Source organism: Poecile atricapillus, chromosome 3 (genome assembly GCF_030490865.1).
Source record: "Poecile atricapillus isolate bPoeAtr1 chromosome 3, bPoeAtr1.hap1, whole genome shotgun sequence".
NCBI lineage: Eukaryota > Metazoa > Chordata > Aves > Passeriformes > Paridae > Poecile > Poecile atricapillus.
The window spans coordinates 60,926,379-60,946,747 of NC_081251.1; the positions used below are offsets into that span (position 1 = coordinate 60,926,379).

At 43.8% G+C, this 20,369-nt stretch overlaps 1 protein-coding gene across 4 annotated transcripts in view; it reads left to right on the plus strand.

The window, feature by feature from the left end:
- The first annotated feature begins 2,940 nt into the window (after nucleotides 1–2,940).
- ARID1B (AT-rich interaction domain 1B) overlaps nucleotides 2,941–20,369 on the plus strand; it is a 326,155-nt gene continuing 308,726 nt past the window's right edge. For 2 of the 4 annotated variants that reach the window (XM_058834008.1, XM_058834009.1), the window contains exons 1-2: nucleotides 2,948–3,117; nucleotides 3,316–5,119. In XM_058834008.1, coding sequence (XP_058689991.1) covers nucleotides 3,359–5,119 — 1,761 coding nt within the window. In that variant the 5' untranslated portion in view covers nucleotides 2,948–3,117; nucleotides 3,316–3,358. Of the gene's footprint in view, nucleotides 3,118–3,315; nucleotides 5,120–20,369 lie in introns of all 4 variants that reach the window. The other 2 variants (XM_058834007.1, XM_058834006.1) reach the window with 2 other exon arrangements.

Sequence of the window (20,369 nt, forward strand, 5' to 3'; positions counted from 1 at the left end):
GTCAGGCTGCAGACAGGTGGCCTAGGTGGTCTGTATAAATGTTGTAGCCAATGGTGTAAACAAATTACCAACAGTAAGTTTAGAAAATGATGTTGTTTATTTTGAATAGGGATCCTAGAGCACTAGAGTTTAAAATTTATCAGGAAAAATCAAGAGAAAGAAACTACACTTGGACAACACTGGTTTATAGAAAATAATTAAATTAAAGGAACAATGAAAATACAACTAAAGTTGAAACTGCGCATTTGCGATATCAAATATCAACGCAATCACTTTGCAGCAGATAATATGCATGGCAATTAGAGCTTTTTTACATTATATTATAATAAATTCATAATTCATGCATACAATGAGAGCTTTTGGAAGGGAGCATTTGAATTTAACAAACACTACCACTCATCATCTGAGCAAAGATGGCAAAAGGAATTTCAACATTATTTGCGATCTAAAAAAATTGAACCATCGTTGTTGCTTTGTGTTGTGCTTCCCTTGCACAGACTGCAGTGCCTTCTGTCTGCTTTAGGGTGTGGCATCTGCCATTGGGGAGGAAAAACTGGCATGTGTTGCCTTTTATAGCAGACTGATTTCATTGTGCTGAGGGCCTCAATTTTATAGCCTCTTAGTTCCAATCTTGTAGCCGAGTTGCTGAAACAAATGGGAGGAAAAGGAGTTAGTGGTACGAACTCTTCAGTTTTAAGACTCATCCTTTTTTTTCCCTTTTCCCAGGGAAAACATTTCAAAGTAAATCTGTGTTAAACTTTTGTGGGTTATTTTCCTGATTGAAAAGAGTTGTGGAGTGTGTCAGGAAGTATTGCAATCTGCAGCCCAGGCACTATCAGCACAGCTTAGAAGATCATCAATATATGTATTTTTGCTCTGATATAAATGTCTCAAAGTGTAAGTGTTTAATTGATTTTATATTTTATGTTAGAGTACACATGTAACGAAATACACACAAGGAGACATCTATATTTTTATTTGCATATGAAAGACTTTAAAAATCAACTTAGGTGGTTTAATGTGTATAATTAGCGTGCATTTGAATATAGAAAAGAAGAAAATCCAGGAGATAATGTCAAAAAGGCTCACTAACAAAGATGTAGTATTCTCTTGGCAAAAGCTGATGAATGATTTGGCATGAATTCATCTTACGGTTCTGTTATTCTCTCTCCTACAAAGATGATATATCCCTTTCTAGCAGTTTGCATAGAATTGCAATTTGTTGTTGTTACAGACTATAATGACCCTTGGGTATGCACCTGATTCTCCCCACTAGAATTACTCACCATTTCTTTTTCCCGCTCTGTGTTTATATATATGTAGCCATATAACATTTTTGCACTTGCAAAGGATACCAAAAAACCCCACACAAAAACACCAACCAACCAAGAAAACCAACCCCCCAAACTGTAAAACAGAAGTATTAGCAAGATGTACTTCATGAGCACTGAGACTTTTCAAAACTAACTTCATAATGCAAATCATAATATTTCTGACTTTTCAGAGAGACCTAAAATTAATAGACACTGGAATCACACTGCTCACAGATTTATCAATAATCTTTGCATGTAACTCAACATTAGAGCATGAAGCTTCTGCTCCTTTAATGTTTTCACAGTGAATTCAAAAAAGCCTATCTACTCGTGACAGTATCTTTCTTGATATGCTGCGTTTTTCTCTACCATTATGATTGAATCTCCTATTTATCCATTTTGAAACTTGAAAACGTGCTTACCTTTAACAGAGCGTATAAATATATTAATTCAAAACACAGTGGTTTAGATCCTTGCTGTATTGAAAACATTCGCTAATATCCCAGTTTGCTGTATTCATAGCCAAGTATTTGATCTCCCAAATGCTTTCATTAGTTGAACGTAATGTGTGACTATTACCTTTTGTTATACTAGGGTATCACTTTTATCAAGATAGTTATAAAAAAAAATAATTCAAACCGTTCTGGTTCAAAAATGTAGGTCAGCAGCAGCTTTCCATTTGGAGCAAGAGTTACTCGGATTACATATATTGGGGTGTGTGTTACTACGTTTTCATGAGTGTCATGTGCATACTGGAAATTATATTGTTTGGGGAGACAATTATGAGACCGAAAATGTCTCTCGCTCTTTGATCAACTCCTGTTGAACTGCAAATAAGTACACAGAACATATTGAAAACGGCCCTATATATAAAAGCATCATCAGTGCAAATGACCGTTAGAATTTGGAGACAGCTGGACAATGTGGACAACTGCAAAGATGCTACCGCTGCAGAATTTTAGGTTAAATTTTATAACCGTCTTCACATACAATATAAATCTTCAGGGGGCGGGTGGCCGGGGGAAAAAAAATCCAAAACAAGTCTGATTTCTCCGTCAAGCGAGCAAACGTGTCCCTGCCCTCGGAACACGAGGAGGCTGCTGAGCACGGCACACGGGGCTGGGGGGCAGCGTGCGGCCCCGCAAAGTTTGACCGCTCCATCTGCTCCGGCACAGCGGGAGCGCATGGCGGCCCCTCGCCTCCCTCCCGCCGAACCGGCCCGCGCGGGGCAGCGCCGCCCGCGGCACCCTGGGCCCCGCAGCACCGGGGACAGTCCCGCTCCCCGCCCCGCCCCAGCGGCGTTCGGCGGCCCGGGGCGCCCGTCGGGGCCCCTCGCTCGGAGCAGCCCCCGCGGGTTCGGTGCTCCGCGCAGGCCGCGACCCCCGGCGCGCACACGGGCGGGACCCCGCCGGCAGCGGGGGGACCCGCGGGGGCCGCGCCCCCCATCCCGCCGCGCTGCCGGGAGAGCAGGGAGGGGAGCTGGAGCCCGAGCAGGTCCAGCCTGGAGTCCAGTCCGCGTTTTGCGGGTGCGCGGGAGCGATCGGGGCGGAGGGGGCGATGGCTGCCGGCGCTGGCTCGCTCGCTCGCTCATGCCATGCTGGGCCAGCGCGGCTCCGGCAGACGTGTGTTTACCCATATCCGGGTTAGGGAGGAAAGGAGGAGAAAAAAAAAAAAGTTTCATTTAAACCTGAACAAAAAAACTTTCAACATGAAATCACACAGCGGGAACGGGCACGGACCGTAAGGCGTTCTTACCATTTCTAACCTCAACCACGGACTCGGGGAGGGAAATCGCTGTAACTCGGTGCGTGCGGAGCGGTCCGTAGGGGATACTCCGGGCTCAGTCAAGTCCCTGCCCCGGCCGCTTCTCCTTCTGCCCCTCTCCTCTCCTTCCCCCCACCCCTCTGCTCGCCCCCTATTTTTTAGGGTGGGAGTCGATTTTTTTGTTCCGTTTATTTTTTCAATTTTGGGGGTTTAAATTTTTTTTTTTTTTTTTTGGTAGTTACTATTATCAGTACCAATTTCTCCGGACTCGCAATGTTGCGATGATCATGGCCGCGCAAGTCGCAGCGGCTCCGGCGAGTGCGAACAACAGCAAGGGCAAAGCCCCGAGCCTGCCGGGCGGCCTGGGCCCAGAGCGAGGCCCGGGGGGGGCCGGGGCTCCCGGGCCGGGCCCCGCGCTGGGGGTCGGCGAAGGGAGTCCGGCCGGCAGCAGCAGCGTGAATAATTTAGATCACCATCTCCACCACCACCACCGCAGCGAGCCGCCGAACATGGCCAATAACGCGGCTCCCGCCGCTGCCGCCGGTAACAACAACAACGCCAGCGGCGGCGGCGGCGGCGGCTCCTCCTCGGAGCCGGCTCTGAAGGAAGGTGGAAGCTCCTCGGAGTTATCTTCATCTTCTTCGTCTTCTTCCTCCTCCTCCTCCTCCTCCTCCAACCCGGGCTCGGCTATGGAGACGGGGCTGCTCCCCAACCACAAGCTGAAGAGCGTCGGAGGCGATCACCCCGCCGCGCCGCCCCACCACCACCATGCCCACCACCCGCATCACCATGCCCACCACCACCATGCCCACCACCCGCACCACCACCACCATGCACTACAGCAGCAGCTAAATCAATTCCCGCCGCCGCCGCCGCAGCAGCCGCCGCCTCAGCACCATCCCGTGCAGAATAACAACAGCAGCCTCGGCGGCGGCGGCGGCGGCAGCGGCAGCAACAACAACGGCGGTGGCGGTGGCGGCGCTGCTCAGCCCAGTGCAGACATGGAGCAGCAGCAACATGGAGGAAAAGACAGTGTTTTGGGCGCTCAGGCCGAGCCCCCCCAGCAGCCGCAGCAAATGCTGAATAAAGGCGCCGACGAGGAGGAGATGCCCGGCAAGATGGGCGAGCCCATCGGCGGCCGCTACGACCACCCCGGCTTGGGACCCCTGGGCGGACAGCAGCAGCCCCAGCAGCCGCCCCCGAGCGCTGGGAGCGGCGGCGGCGGCCTCGGCGGCGGCGGCGGGAGCGGGGGAGGCGGCGGCGGCCCCTCCGCGGTGGGTGTCTCGGAGTTCAATAGCTATTATGGCAACCCTGCCCCTGCCCCTGCCAGCAGCGCTACGGCGAGCCGCGCCGGGCCTTGCTTTGATCAACATGGCGGACAACAAAGCCCCGGGATGGGGATAATGCACCCCACGGCGGCCCCCAACAGCATGGACCCCCTGCAGAACTCCCACGAAGGGTACCCCAACAGCCAGTACAACCACTACCCGGGCTACGGCCGCGGCCCCAGCGGCGGCGGCGCGGGCGGCGGCGGCGGCGCGGGAGCCGTGGCGGCGGCGGCGGCGGCCGCCGGGGCAGGCGGCGGCGGCTACGGGGGCTCCGCGGCGGGCTACGGGGTGCTGAGCTCCCCGAGGCAGCCCGGCGGCGGCATGATGATGGGCCCCGGCGGCGGAGCCGGCCTCGGTAAGGCTGGTGCCGGCGCGGCGGCGGCGGCCGGCGGCTTTGCGCGGTTCTCCGGGCAGAACCAGCACCCGTCCGGGGCCACCCCTACCCTCAACCAGCTGCTCACGTCCCCCAGCCCCATGATGCGGAGCTACGGCAGCAGCTACCCCGACTACAGCAGCCCCAGCGCCCCGCCGCAGCCCCAGCCCCAGGCAGCGGCGGCCGCCCCGGGAAGCCAGCAGGCAGCGGCGGGCATGGGCATGGGCAAGGACATGGGAGCCCAGTACGGAGCGGCGAACCCGGCCTGGGCAGCGGCACAACAAAGGAACCACCCGGCGATGAGCCCCGGGAACACCGGGCAGGCCATCAGCAGGACCCAGGTAACTCCCCGCGCTCGGTTAATGACGGCTCATGCCTCCGTGTCGCTCGTGTCGGGTTCTTAGTTTCTTTATAATTCACTTTTTTTGTCTCCCCCCCCCCCCCCCCGCCTTTTTCTGTCTTTTATTTTTTTCTCTTCCCCCCCACCCCACCCCCGTTCTCTTCTGGGCCAGTTTTGCCCCTCGCTGCTTCCGTAGCGAGGGTGATTCGTGCACAATGCGCGGCCCCGTTGGGGCTGAAGGCACCGGAGTGTGGCTTTCACTGCCGAAATTAGGTTGTTCTCAGACCCAATTAATATTTTTCCCCACCACTTTGAAACAGCGTCGGAAAGACGCAGGGCCCGGAGGACAAGCAGCTCGGGACGGACGGGGGCGGGGGTTTGGATTTTGTAACCGGAGTGCTCGACCCGGGGGGCTCCCGGGGGATAACGTCCATTATCTTTCACGGGGCCTTTTTTTTTTTTTTTTCTTCTCTCTTTAACCCGTTGCTTTTTTTTTTTTTTTTTTTTTTTTTTTTTGTTATTAAATCTCCGAGCAGGACGAGTTGCGCCGTTGCGCGCTCTCAGCAAATTAGTTTGTCACTGATTGGAGTTACCGCAGTGAGATCCACGTAACGCGGCCGCGCTCCTTTCCCTGTGGGAAGAGCGCGCGCGCGCGCGTGTGGGCGCGCGTGTGCGCCCGGTCCGCCGGGTCGTCCCGGCCCGGTGACCTGCGGGAGACTCGCCCGCCGGCAGCAGCGTGCCCGGGTCCGCGGGCGCGTAACTGCCTTTCACTTCTCCACAAACACACGCGGAAATTAAAAAAAAAAAAGAGAAAAAAAAAAAAAAAGAGAAAAAAAAAAAAAGAGGGAAAAGTCCTTGGCGTCAGCGAAGGGGCGCGGGCACGGGAGCAGGCCGCCGCCCCCGCTCCCTCCCGCACTCCTCTGCCCCAGCCCCGGTAACTCCGGCGATCGATCGATGGATGGATCCGATCGATAGGCAGGCGCGATGATCGCGGGGCGGCGGGTGCGGCGCAGCGCCTTTCCGGGGCGGCGCGGCGCGGCGCGGGAGGAATGCCGGCTGCCGGGCGCGACCCTTGGAGGAGCGTCCGGGTCTCCTCCGCCCGCCAGGTTGGGAATTTGAATTGTGGAGGTAAACTGGCTGCAACCGTCTCCCGACAGCTGCCTCCGAGTTGACATCTAATCTGCCATCTGATTGGCTCCGCGCGCGCCACTGGGCACCTCGCGCCGCTGATGTAAATAGAGGCGCTGGAGCGGCGCAGGCACAGGAGCCCCCGCCGCAAACACCGCCGGCACCGGGGGGCACCGGGGCACCAGCGCCGCGCCGGCACCTTCCTTCCCCCTGCGCCCCCCGGCCTGCCCGCGCCGTCTGCTTCTCCTGGGCACCGACTGATTTGTTTATCTACTTACCTCTATTTACTTACTTATTTCAGATTTTTAGTTCCGCGCTAATTAGAGGCGGTAGGGGAGGCGCCTTGTAACAGCAGTGGTTTTGGACGAGGGTTCGGGTTTTTGGGTCGCGCTCGCGCCTTCTTACAAAAAAATCAAACCCAAAACAACCCTGACAAATCTAAACATTCTGTAATGTTGTGGATTACGGATGTTATGCGAGGGATTCGATTTTTATTAAAAAAAAGAAACCAAATACTAGTTTCGTTGCATTTCTGTTAGCTCGATGCCTAACCTGTGCATGCCTCTTAAATAGATCGTCTTTGCATGTGAGCTGCTGTAGGTGAGAGAATGCCGTGTATTGTACAAAGAAGGGAAGAAGGAGCCGCTCTGCCAGAGGTTGTGTTTGTTTCAGCTCTGCAACAAATCCAGATATTCGAGAGAAAACGTGTTTTTGGGTTTGAATTGTGGTTAGAATACTTCAAGAAGAATCGGGAGTTGTTGATCTCATTATTTTTCTACACGAGTGTGAGATTAGTCTTAAATTCTCAGTAGGAAAGTGAATTGTGTTAAATGGAGTAGTGCATTAGAATTTGATGGGTTTCTTTTCCCTTCAACAAGATCTTTCTATTAAGAACTGTTAAATCTTTTAACAGCAAGGTCTGACAGGAACAAATGCAGGTGTATGCTTTTGGGGTCCTCCAACGGCTGAATCTTTCCATAAAGTCATGAATAGAACCTGGAAAAATCACCGCTTAATATTGCAGATGGTGTATTAATACTGAAAAAAAAAAAATAAAAACCTTAGATGGGCTGTGTATGTGTTTGTCTACTTCCAATACACCATTTCTGTCATGTTTTTAGTTTTTATTCCATTTTCCTTTCTTCCAAGGAAATAAGGGGGGTGTGTGTGTGTGTTAATTTTTACCTTTTTTTGAATTTGCAATGGTAAAAGGGTCACTGGAAGCCATAATGTAATGAGGCCTCATATGCATAACCTTTCATAATTACTCTAAAAATATTTGCATCGTTTCCTTTTAAACAAGTAGTTCAGAATTTGTGTCTTTAAAAGCTAGGAAAACCGTTGTCAGACATCGTGCATGCTAGTTCAGGGTGCTGCTTCTTCGTGGCAGAGGTTGTTCAAAGTATTTTATTTTTATTTGAAGAGTGAGAGTAAATTCATTAATGTCCTCGGTATGACCCTTAGAAATACTTCCTTATATTTTTAAGGATCTAACCTTACATCCTTTCTTACAGATTTCTTTTTTGTTTTTTCTTTTTTCTTTTTCATCGTACGGATTGGCATGCAGCTTAGAAAGAATAGTCTGGCAAGAGCACAATTTCTTTGATTATTTCTAAAATCATTTTTTCCCTAAAAATAATTGTCATAAAGGCAAGACATCATTGTTTTTTATATTATGTTTCTTCCGTTTAACCAGTAAGAGATTGAGGTAATTTTTTTTTCAGGTTTTAAATTAATATTTTCTGACGTATAAAATGGGTTGTGTCAAAAAATAGTTACCATTAGCTTGCAGAACACAATTGGTTTTGGACGTTGTTATTTATTTTTAATTCCCACGTGTCAATCTCCATGTATGTTGTATCATTAAGTAGAGAAATTGATTTATTTTTGAAAGAGAAAATTGGAATGTTTAGTCCAGCATCTGAACAGAAGGCTTCTCTTTATTTTTTTTAATAATCATCTGTGTGTATGCTCTTGATATGTGTATACACACATTGGAATACGCTCACTTGTCATGTGTCTTTGCAAAGCAGATGTTGATTGGCCCCTAAGCCTGTAAGGAACTATTGTCCTGTGAACAGAGGAAAAGGACCGACAGTAAGCTACAACATCTGAGATGCTTGTTCAGGAAATTCTTGCCTCGGCATGGGTAATTTTTGTAACATGCAGAACTGTGACATCCTACTCTGAACTAAGTTCTGTATTTGTCCAGCCTATTAAATTATTTAAGAAAATTCTGCTTCCATTTAATATAATCACCATACCCAGCTGCGATGGAAGCTTGCGATAGAAGCTTTCTGCTTCTGAAGAAATGCACATTTTCTAAACAGATGGATGTTGCTCACACTATACATTGATTTGGTGGTGGGGAACTTGTGTGATGCTAGTACAGTACCTCGTCATTCAGGTCTTTCGATTATTGATTAATCCTTGACAGCGTACAGTTATTTAGAGTCCTGAGACTCCTTTTATTCTTCAGTTCTGATTTGCACTGCAGTAGTTTAACACATTAGCTGGCCTCTCAGTGTGTACTTTATACATGTCTCTCTCCTTTGTACATGTGTGTATGATTTACATACGCCTACACAGAAGGAGAGAACCTGGGTCTTTTCAGGAGTACCTGTATAAGATACACAGCAAGTGTTAGAAAAAAATCTGTCGAGCTGCTCTGAGTTTGTGTATGTATAATTTGTTTTGTTGCAGAGAAACTCTGAAAATGCCTGATTCTGCAGCTCTTTTTATGCCAAATAGATTGCCCGTATTGAGAGTTCTGGCTAAGCCAAGGCTGCAGAATCATGTCCTGTGCCTGAAGACCATTAAACAGCTGTTAGTGTGGTGAATAGATTCTTGATGTCTCAATGGGAGAATAAAATATATTTTTCCCTGTGCAGTTTCAAATAAACAGTTTAGTATTCACATAGCTTCTATTTAGAAGTAGCAAATAGCAATATTCACAGTTAGTAGCATCTATATATATATTACGACCATATATTTGACACTTTGTGGTTTGGTGTTCAGTTATTGGTTTCTGTAGTAGCGCTTATGCCTACACATGGAACAGCAGAACCCTGTGTATGAGATACAATAAAGAAAGAGAGATGCAAACCTGCCTACTCTATTACTGCTTCCATAATGTAAGGATTCTTCTACTAAGCTGTCGATTATGTCTTTTTGGCATTCTGATCTGAATCTCGGGGGATGAAAACTAAGGCATTTAATCCATTGCTAAATTTTCTGGTTATGTATGTAAAATAATGTTTTTGAAATTACTAAGCGTGGTCTGTTAGGTGATGCTTGTTCATTCTGAAATAGTATCTTAGTTAAAACTAGATTAAATTTGTGCAGTGAAAACAAGTTTGGTTACTTACTGATAGATCTTTCTTACCTTTGTGCCTCAAATATTTCATTAGAGGTATTTTGACATTCTAATTGTTAACATGAGAATGGCAGTAGTTTATTTACTGTTTGGTCCCTAAGATTGTACCTGTGCCCTATACCAGTTACATCTTTCAGTACTTCTTCAAAATGTGCCGTTTATCAGGAGGCTTTGAAGATTCTCTGTGGATATGTAAAGCAGTGTTGCCACATTCACTGTGCATGCATGCTCAAGGCTGCAGAATTTCAGTAGCATGTGTTTGTGGTAGGCTAACTTGCTAGAATATATTTTAGAATTGTGATTATTAAGGTACTTGGGAAAAAAACTTTTTTCTTTCAATTTTGGGGCTATTTACATAGTGTTAAATATATGTTTTGGTACGATTGAATGAGGACTTTAATTAAACTTAAATTAAAAGTATACCTTAGTGGTTTTCAAATTTGTTTTGAAAACTAGTAAGAGAAAAGCGCTGCTTAGCGGTGTTGTTTTTGTATTGCTTGGTGCTTATAGAAGCAAATAAATGTAATGCACAAAAATCTTGTGGAGCCAATTGTATTAGAATAAAATTTATTTTAAGGAAGTCTTACCTGTTAATAAATTTAAAATTATTTTTTAGTAGACCTGAAGGGTTTCTATACCTATGATGTATGTTTTGCCATTCAGATTGTAGTATTACCCTTTTACTTTTTCTGTTCCCCAGTCATACCTGTTCATGCTCAGTTTCACACACAAATGCTGATGTGCTGGCAGAGTGCTGCAGTGTTTGTGTTGCAGGTGGGCTGGATGATTTCCATTGTTGTAGTTCCAGTTCTGAGAGTGTGGCATCCAGTGATCCACCAGGAACGTGTCAGACCCAAAAAAGCCAAACCCACTCAGTTTCACTGCAGTTGAGCAATCCTCAGGGATGAATATATCTTAAGATACCTATGTGAATCTGAACAGTGGGGACAGTAGATGGCTGATTTGTACAGGATTGATTTTAATTACCTCTACCTTCTCAGTAACAACATTCCAAGTACATTTGATCTTTACACTGTTTTTCTAGTGTGCCTTGGACTGGAGTAAAAAAATTATTCTTCCTGTTGTATAGGGTGGGGAAACTGAGGCATATAACATCCACTTTGCTTCAGACAGGCACACCTGAGGACAGGTCTTTTGGAAATAGCCAGGCTTTTGGTACCATAAGCTCTAGCTTTTAAATTAATCCAGTCTTATTGTGAACACATTCTGTTGTGGGAGAATGTAAGCCTTACTGGATTCTATTCAGTGAGTAAGAAGACAAATAACTGAGAGAAACAAAGGTTTTGTCTTCTGTATCAGTTCACTTAAACTGAAGGCACCGTAATCCAAAATTTTGGTATTCCTTGCACTGTTTTATCATTACATACCCAGTATCATCTATATAAAAACGCTAGATTTCTCACAGAAATTAAACTCGGAGGAAAATTGAGTTGAACAAGTGCCCAGGAGCTTGATGAGTGTTGTGGAACTTGTCCTTTGATGAATATTCTGCACAGAGCACCAGTGTGTGCTGGGGCGAGGTGCATATGGGGGCGCATGCACAGGCTTCCTTACCACCAAGTCCAGTTGTTTTATCTGGCAGATACATTGTCTCCATTTTTGAAGTGAGCAGATTTCATGCAGAAATCGCAGTTGTTATGTCTTATTTAAAGATTGCTTTTCACATAGGAATTGTTCTTACTGCAAATACGAAGTACCTTTTATCAAACTTTGTATTCCCAGTGTAGGATGCTTATGTTATCTGAAGGTGCCTGCAGTTGTTTTGGAAATTGTGAAACCTGAGATCATTGTCCTGATGCTTTTATTAAAATATTTTATTAGTTTGTTAAAACTAATGTGAAATCTGTGTAAAAGCTTTTGGGAGGCATGATTTGAAAGGGTGTTGATACACTGTGCATTTATATTCCATGCATAGTGGAAATGTTAGTTTCTATATTAACAGGTTTATGAAGTGGCTGAATTTCTGAATGTGTAGTGACTAATTTGTGGATATAAAATAGAGTTTGATGGTTCTGCAGCATGCATAAGGAATTGCTTTCAGTATAGACCTATCAGTGTGTGATCTACGTTCATATTACTTTTTGCATTTGAGTAATTTTGGGTTAGTAACTACATCAGAAGGACTAAGCATGTGTAGAAGTATGTAATCTATTATTATTTTTTCTCCAATTTTAAGATCTATTAATTAATCTTTTGCACCTGAACATGCACAATTACCAAATGATGTCCTGCCTTTAAGAACTCACTGCTGTGCTCTGTCTTCGCCCTACATTGTAGGCTGCTCAGATTTGAAAAGATACTGAATTCAGGTTTGTGATGTAGTAATTGTTTATGAAGACATCCATCGGAGTGATAGGCCCTCTGACACTTCCATCTGTAAGGCCGTGCCACTGATCTCCCCTGCCACCCACTTCAGTCTCTTTCTGACTGTTGGAGGGTGGGGAAAAGAATATTCTTCTAATATTTTTAATGGTTTTTTTTTAATTAAGGACGTAGATGTACATGGAATTTTAGTTTGTTGCTAAAAAAAAGAATAAATATGTAAATGGGAAAAACCCTTGATGTATAAATTCCTTTTTTTTTTTTTTTTGAGGGATAGTGTTGTGTTACTATTAGAGTCATGCAAGCTTCTACTTCAATTTTTTACTTCAACTCATGGGGTTTTGGTGGGATGGTTTGGGGTTTTTGTCCTTTGTGTTTTGTTTTGTTCAATATTTATTTTAGGTATCTACTTACTCAAAAAATAAATCTTAAGTAGCAGGGCTTTCTCTTGGATGTGATTCTGCCAAGTTACTGAATCAATTTACTTGCCCTTTAAAGACCACGTGGCTGGCTTCACTGTGAAGTTTGTTGTTGCAGCTACATAGTTAGATTCAAGGAATTAATTGCATCCTTGACTAATAGCTGTTGTGGCAAACCCCTTTGCATTTAGTTTACCATTCGGGTGGTAACGTATCTTCACCGCCAAAATAACAGCCTTTATAAGAAGCCTCTCTTGAGGGGTTTGCGGGTATGGCTGCTGAGGTATTTTGCTGAGTTTTTCAGAAGGTAGATAGTTCCATAACAGCTTTTGGTCACCTTTTAAAAGGGAAAAGAGGTCTGTGTTGCATTGCAAAGAGAGGGCTGTCCTGGCTGTAGCAGTTCCTGGTGCAGCTGTCTTTCACAGAAGGACCTCAAGCTGGAGCATGGTTGTTCTTTGTTTGTTCGAGTAGAGAAAGGAAATCGGTTCAGAAAATCCCAAAAGGAGGGATCCTGTTTTAAAACATAATTGTAGTCATGTGTGCTGTTCCCAGTGTGGACGTGGCTTAATTCACAGATTGATTGAGGTGGAATAGTGCCTTCTTTACACAAGCAGTGAATTCAGCCATGGTAAGTAAATTATGTGACTTCAGGAAAATGGTATTAGTAGAGGATTGGTGCAGGAATTCTTGATATCTCTCAGCTGGCTGCATGAGCTAAAGGTAGCTGGTTTTACTGACTGATACCGTAGTTTCCCCATGTTGAAATAAGGATAATATTTTCCTTATTTAATGATTTGAGTTTGATGTGCAGTTTTAATTACAGAGTAATGCAGAATAAATAGGTAGCTGAAATACTTGTTACATTTGAAGGTATCCAGTCTGCACTGTGCCTTCCTCTATTTGGATGGGATCTGAGACGTGGTGTTCCCAGCACTGATCATGTTATTTGGTTAGCTTGTCAGACTTCCTTGTTTGTAAGCAAGATACTGAAACATCAGCTCTGAAAATTTCTTTTGAAAGCACAAGGACAGGATTTGTAGTTCTTAAATTTTATTCTTTTAAAGTTAAAAATAAAGATAAGGAGGTTTGTTTTGACAGCATCAAAGGAATATGCTGGTTTGTTTGCAGCCTTTGATTTGGATGGAATGTATGGAGTTCTGTATTTTTTTTTTGTGTAGCAATTTATGTTGTGAATATTTTGGATTTTCTGTTTATGTGAAATGTTAGTATCGATGTCTTATTTTCAGGCATGATTTATGGAAAATAATTGCGCTTTTGTGAATTTTTTTTTTTTTTTTAATTCAGTGTTTCTTATTTGATTGAAATTCCCAAGCGAAGAAAAGTAATAAGCATGTTCTTTATAGCTGTTGCTGTTTTAAATTTACGGTTGGTCATAGAGGTTATTTAAAGAAATATTTTTGGAAAAATAGAGGTAGGTACATTTGAGGCTGTATCAGCTGCGTACCAGCAGTACCAAAATAATTTTGCTTGGCAGTTTTACTTATATTTGGAAGTTCTTCCTTCTACTAGGCAGAAAGGTCGACTTTCGTGAGGGAGGTACCTTCTCGGTGCCCGGCACGTAGTGGCCGTGGGACGTGCCGGGGTGTGTGGACACTGGTGGCTGTTTTGCCGAAGCGGTGCCTGACTGAGGCATTTCCCCGGCGGGACACGGGGACGGGAAAGGCGGGGACGGAGGCGAGGGGGGGCGGCGGGGTTCCGGGCCGGTGGCAGCGTCTGTGCAAGTTGCACACACGAAGCGAACTAGTTCGCTTGTGTGGCGTCACATGATCAAAATATTTTCCCCTTTGCCGCTGCCAGAAGCTATCTGTTGCTTTTCAGCAACCTCGCCGCTCGGGCAGCCGGCCAGGCGCTCCTCCCGGCCGCGGGATGGCCCGGCCCTCACCGGTGGCACCGGCGAAGTGGGCACCGTGTTTGTGTCCAGCGGTGGCCCTTGCGCCCCTCGGGAAGCAGGCTTGCTGTGCCTTCACATCTAAGAATCGGCGCCGCGTGGAGTATTTCCAGCATTTTAAGTGACACTTATTTTACATTTCAAATTTTTGCTAGTAAAGAGATACTGCATTTGTTTGTCTTGTATGTTGCGGTTTGGTTTACAATATTCGTATTTTTTCTTTTAAATCCCGAAGCTAACACACATGCCTTGTGATAGCCCCCCCACCCCCTTCCAGCCTGGCACAGAGCCGGTTTTCCTACTAACAAACTGTAGAAGCTACTAATTCAGCAACATTTCTGAGATTTTTAACTTTCTGCAGAATGCTCTTTTTGTTGTTGAACATGTGGTATGCAAATACAAATGGAAATAGTGCTATGGAGTATTTTGTTGTGGGTTTTTTTAAGTATTAAAAACACATTTTGCTTTTCTAATAAACCCCATAACCAGACCTTTTAATGTTTTGATATAAATAGCAATTACACTAACTGAGATCCAACCACAACTAAAAAAAACCGTTTAAAATCATTCAGAAGAAAAGCTCCCAACTTAATTGAGCTTTTCCTTTAAAGAGGAGGGGCTGATTGAGTAGCAGCATCTGAAACAAAGTGTCTCGCGTTGTAGAACAGTGTTGAAGTGATCAAGGTGCTGGGGTTGAGGCAAATATTTAAAGATTTTTCCAATAATTAGCTAGGAATCTAAAGGCTACTTCAGTCTAAGCTGTTGAGAGCTTTATGTGTGATTGCTGATGGCAGTCAGAACGTTTACTGGATTAATTGAGACCCTTGAAAAGTTTTAGGTACATAGACTGGTTGCTTCATATATTGGGACATCTAGGGATTTGGTTGTTCACAGGAAACTTGCTAAATGCAGGTGTTTGAACAAGCAGTGGAGAGGGATTCTCTGTCCCAGGAAGACTTTGCATAGCTACACATACCTACTTCTAGGTCTTCGGCTCATTTCAATAATAATAGCAACAGTAACTATGCACTTCCTCATTACAAGCAAGGTTGAGGAGGGCCTGAGTGAGCTGTTACTTTGCTGGGATGTGGTTGACAGAATGGTGGATGCAGTCTTCTACTTTTTCTGCAGATACTAATGTTGTTATGTGTGTCAGCTCTGTTGTGTGATGTGGTTGCTCAACACTCTACCTCTGTATTTTCCCCTTCAGTGAGTGAAAGATTTATTTGTGGGTTATTTACATCTGTTTGATTTCTTTTCTTCCCAAAGTCATAGCACTTTGTTTTATCCAGATGTCATAATCTCTTTTTGCTCCTTTGTCTTGTGATACTTCTTTTTCTTTCTTAAAATGTCTTTCTCACTTTCCAAGTCATTGGAGTGACAGAAAAGTCATCCTTACTGTCTTCTGCAATTTTAACAGTTGTGCAAGAGTGATTAGTGTGACTGTATGGCCACCAAGAAAATAGCTTTTGAGTGATCCAGGTACCCATCCATCTGTCTGACTTGTATTTCCTCCAACCCTCTACCTTGTATTTGCTCTTCTGTCTTCCAAGTTGACTAAAGTTGTTGGGCAATGAGTGGCATCAGGGAAAATGTCTTCACTATCCAGCTCCCTGTGCAGCCTCTCCTAGTGACTAGAGGTCAGATTGTGTCTAAGCAAAAGGAAAAAAAAGCCATTAAAAAACCAAGCAAGGAAGCCCCCAAATCCTGACAAGACTTGACGGTATAATAGTCAAAATTGTACGAGTAGTTAGCTGTGGGTGATGGTGCTGTATTTTTGTTTCGGGTTCCTCTGTTGCTGATGTTCTAAGCAATAGCAGACTTCAAGGAGGGAAACAAACAAAAGGAGACAAAACTGAGTTGAAATGTAAATGTTGATGTGCATAGTTTTTTTTACCTGGCATGGTGGGTGATTAAAAAAAAATATTTATTTGCCCAAAAGATATTTGAAAAGATGTCTTCATGAAAATTCAAGTGTGGTGTTGCTGTTCCTGTGGAAAGTGTAGAAAAGACTGTAACTGAGGAGAGGGAACATTTGGCATATAATTGTCTATATTAAGTAGTGATGTGGTGTACTAGATATGTTCTTTGCAATTTTATATTACTTGATACTTCATTTCATAGATTTCCTTTCCTTTTAATTCTCCTCAGAAGATTGGGGGTGTAGAGATCTGCCAGCGATGGTTGTTTGTTATTCCACAGTGTCATATTTTATTTGAGGGAATGTATCTTAAGAAGATGGTGAATGAAGCCTGTTTAAAAAGTGAGTTAAGGTTCCATTGTTCTAGGAGAATACCTTAGTAATTCAAGAAAGAACTGAGGCCAGTTTCTTCCTGTGTGGTAGTTTGCAAATTCTGTTGCTTTGCATCTAGTAAGACGTAGATGTTTATTTGCAACAATCTTGTTACCTGAAAAAAACCCCACAATGTCTGATTTACCTTCTGTGTTTCTTTTCTCTATTCCTGTTTTTTAACATTCAGTTTAAATTCTTCCTTTGCTTGTGGCTGATGTCTTCCTTGAAGAGATGGAGGAAGAAAGTAGGTGCTTTTTCTTAAAGGCTGCAGCTAGTCATGACATCATAATGGAAGGTTCAAATATTTATGATTTCTGATGACATTTTTATTTTCTTTAAATTCTTGATCTCGCATATGGTTGTATATCTTACTTGAGAAAATTATCTCAGCTAGTGTGCCAGAAGTAGGAAGAAATGCACTGTTCCTCTCCAGAAGTGGATTTATATATATCCAAAGAGACAATGAACATGACGAGAGTAGATTTCCCTTTTTTTTTCCCCCAAATATTTAATACTGAGCATTCAGTAACATGTTTTGTTTGTCATTTTTATGTTAATACTTGTGAATAAGCAGCAAATATTTTTTTAAAATTGGGTTCAGTCTGTGAGAAATACCACATGGGTATTTCTCAGAAGGACAGGTTTTTGTTCTTCTTGATTTTTGAGGATCATAGGCTGAAACAAAGAGCAAATTAGCAGGAGAAAGGTTGTAACACATAAATGCACAGGAGAATATGTGTTGAACCAAATGGACATCTGCTTTTTATGTAGATACTAAGCCAGAATTTTTCTTGGGAGAACTGAAGAAAACTTGAAAATATAGTTTGTTAATTTCTGTTTATTTCTGCATTTTTCAGTAGCATTTTGTTGCACTCCTTGAGTACTCTTTTATCCAGTTTCGTGTTGCTAAAAGATCTTGCACCACTGTGTGAGTCTGATGGTTGTCTGGAGCTGATCTAAGACTTCACTTGTGTTGTAAAGACCAGTCCCCACCTTTTTATAAGCTCCCTGCTGCTTCCCTTGTGTCATAAGGTGCGTTGCATCAGCTCAAAGATTTGTCTGAAAACTAATCCTGCCAAATAAGACCTGTGAATGTTTAGCTTTCAGCCAGATCATTGAGCAGGTCTGACTTGCAGCATAATCTTTGCAGCACAGAGGTGTAAAGCAAGGGAGAATACGGCCGGCTTGAATGAGGGTGGGCTTCAGGCTGTGACAGCCCCTTTGGTGGTGGTTCAGCTTCTGTCAGCCTAAACTCCTCACTGCATTGCCTCTTGAATGTAAAATTAGTTCATAAATAATGACAGGCAATTTCTTAACATTTCTTTGGAGCAGGGAGTCATTGCTATCCCTCTCCTAAAAGGAGAGAAGCTGAGGCAAAAAGTAATTTTTTTTCCTCCAAGGATGATAATTATACAGAATTCATTGATTGCAGTGGCCAAATAAGCTGTGAGTATCTTTGAAAAATAAGATTTCAAGAGTGGAACTCGTCTAACCATATGTACTGTAGGCATTTGTACCTGATCTTTTTGTGTATCTTTGGTGCAAAAAAATTGTCAGATCTTCATGTGAATCATCTCATCCTAAGTAGATGTGTAATGCCAGTCTAATGAATCATGCTCCTGAAGTTTCATGTTTTTCCCCTCATCTAAAGAAAATCTAAGCCAATAAGCTCAGGTGTTGATGTCAAAGGGCAGGTGAAATTAATTCCTTCCACTATATATAGTGTTTTCATACAGGCAAATGACTCCAGACTTGTGTTGGAGTTCTGGACTAACTTAGCTTCCTCTCCTTGTCCTGTTAACCTGTTGGAACTAATGGCTTTCATACCCATTTCTGCTTAAGCTTGACACATTTCTATTTTGTTGTCCTTTGTATAATGCCTATTCAGAGGGTTTTTTGCTGTTGCTTTTCTTTTGGTATGTCAAATTTTTGCATGTAAGAGCTGTCAGTATTGTTTACTTTTGCCCAGCATATTTGCAGACATACTGGCATACAGGCAAATTTGAAAATACCAGGATGAATTTCCAGATCAGTTGACCTTCACGCTTAGGTACGCATTTTCCTCTGTACAGAGATGCAGGCTTTTGATTTGGAAATAGGACAGCAGTTTTGTTGTGTAGATGCTGCTTCACAGTACATGGAAAACTCTTTACTCATTGCTGGCACTTCAGCTACAGAGAAGTGGGCACGTCTGGGAAGGAGCTTCCCTGCTGTGGTGATCCTCCTCACCCATCACTGGTGCTCCCTGTGGCTCCAGTTCCCCCCACTGGTTGCTCCCAGGGGTCTCTCTGTGGGGCATCGTGCAGAGCAGCAAAGCCAGCAAGCACTTTGGAGGGCTGAGGGGCTCTGCTGGGCATGGGGAGTTAGGAAGGGGCAGCACTGTCGGGAGATCTCTGCCTGCAAGAGAGACGGTGGTTGTGGAAGCAAACAAGGTGTGTCATGAATGCCACGGATGTATTCCAAAGTGACCAAACCTGGTGTTATGCTGAGGGATGAAATGGTTTAGGACAAAAGGAAACACAGGGATGCCTATCCTGCATAGAGCTCTTCTTGGCAGTATCATGGTTAAAGAGGAAAAAACCACAATTTGCTAAAGAGATTTATCTGCGCATCCTGAAAAATGGGTACCGTAATCCTTAATTATCTCCAAGCTCATTTAGCCTTTCTTAGTAAAGTATTTTAAATGCCAAAACTGAAGTATTATAGTGATTAATAATTTCGCTGGTATCTTCTTAGCAGGGTGTCAGTACTTTCCACTTTTTGGAGGCTGGCACAGCCATATTTTTGTTTGCACCTCTTTTTTGTAAGAAAGAAGGGATCTTTCTTACAAAGGGCGGCAGTTTATTTGGTTTAGGCTTAGGTTTCTAAGTTGAGTATCCTCTGAAAAGTTGTTTGGTTTCAAAAGATTCTGAGGAGTCTTTTGTTGTTTTAAAGGTTGTATCTCTTTTTTGGTTCTCTCTTATAATTTGAAGTTCAACTCATGGCATGATTTTCAGATGGACTGTTTTCCCCCCAGTCTGTACAGGGGAAGGAGCAGGAGGAATCATGGTTTCCTTAAGGTTGACTGAAATGTTCTAACTTCTATAGCAAATGAGGTGAGAATGAAATTGTCAGAAGGATAGAGACTAAATTATTGAAGCACTTGACTGTTTAAAGTGGCTGGGGATGTACTATAAAAGGTGTGAGTCTAACAGTCAAATGTGTAAACAGCACCTTATTCCTTCCTTGTACCTGATTTCTCACCATTTGCTTTATATGAGAGCCTAAATCAGTGTGGGAGATAGCGCAGTCATTCTCAGAGTGTTAGTTTACAATGCCTCCACCAGAAGAACAATCTATTACCATATAGAATAGCAGTGAGAAAAGCATTTTCAAGGAAGATTAATTGAAGTAATTCATCACTTTAAAATGAAGAAGGTGCATCAAGCAAAAATAAAAGCTAAGTATTTTATGCGCCTCTATTGGAATTTGATAACCATTTGTTTTGCTAGAAAATATATGTGGACTGGGCATCTAGTGCTTGTCTACACCGTACAACTATGTGCTATAATTATATGCTATAATTATACCAATATAACTCCCTATGGAGACACTCTTATACCAGAATAAGAGTTTTTATGGTTTATCTTACTCTGCTTCCAAACCACGTAAGCTTAAGAGGGAAAGGGTACTCTTATGCTGGAGAAAGTTTCCACACTGAGATAGTTATATTGGTATAATTATGCATTTTTTTTACTTCAGTATAGACAAGTCCCTTGTGCCTTTTCAGCTTTGAACTTTAGT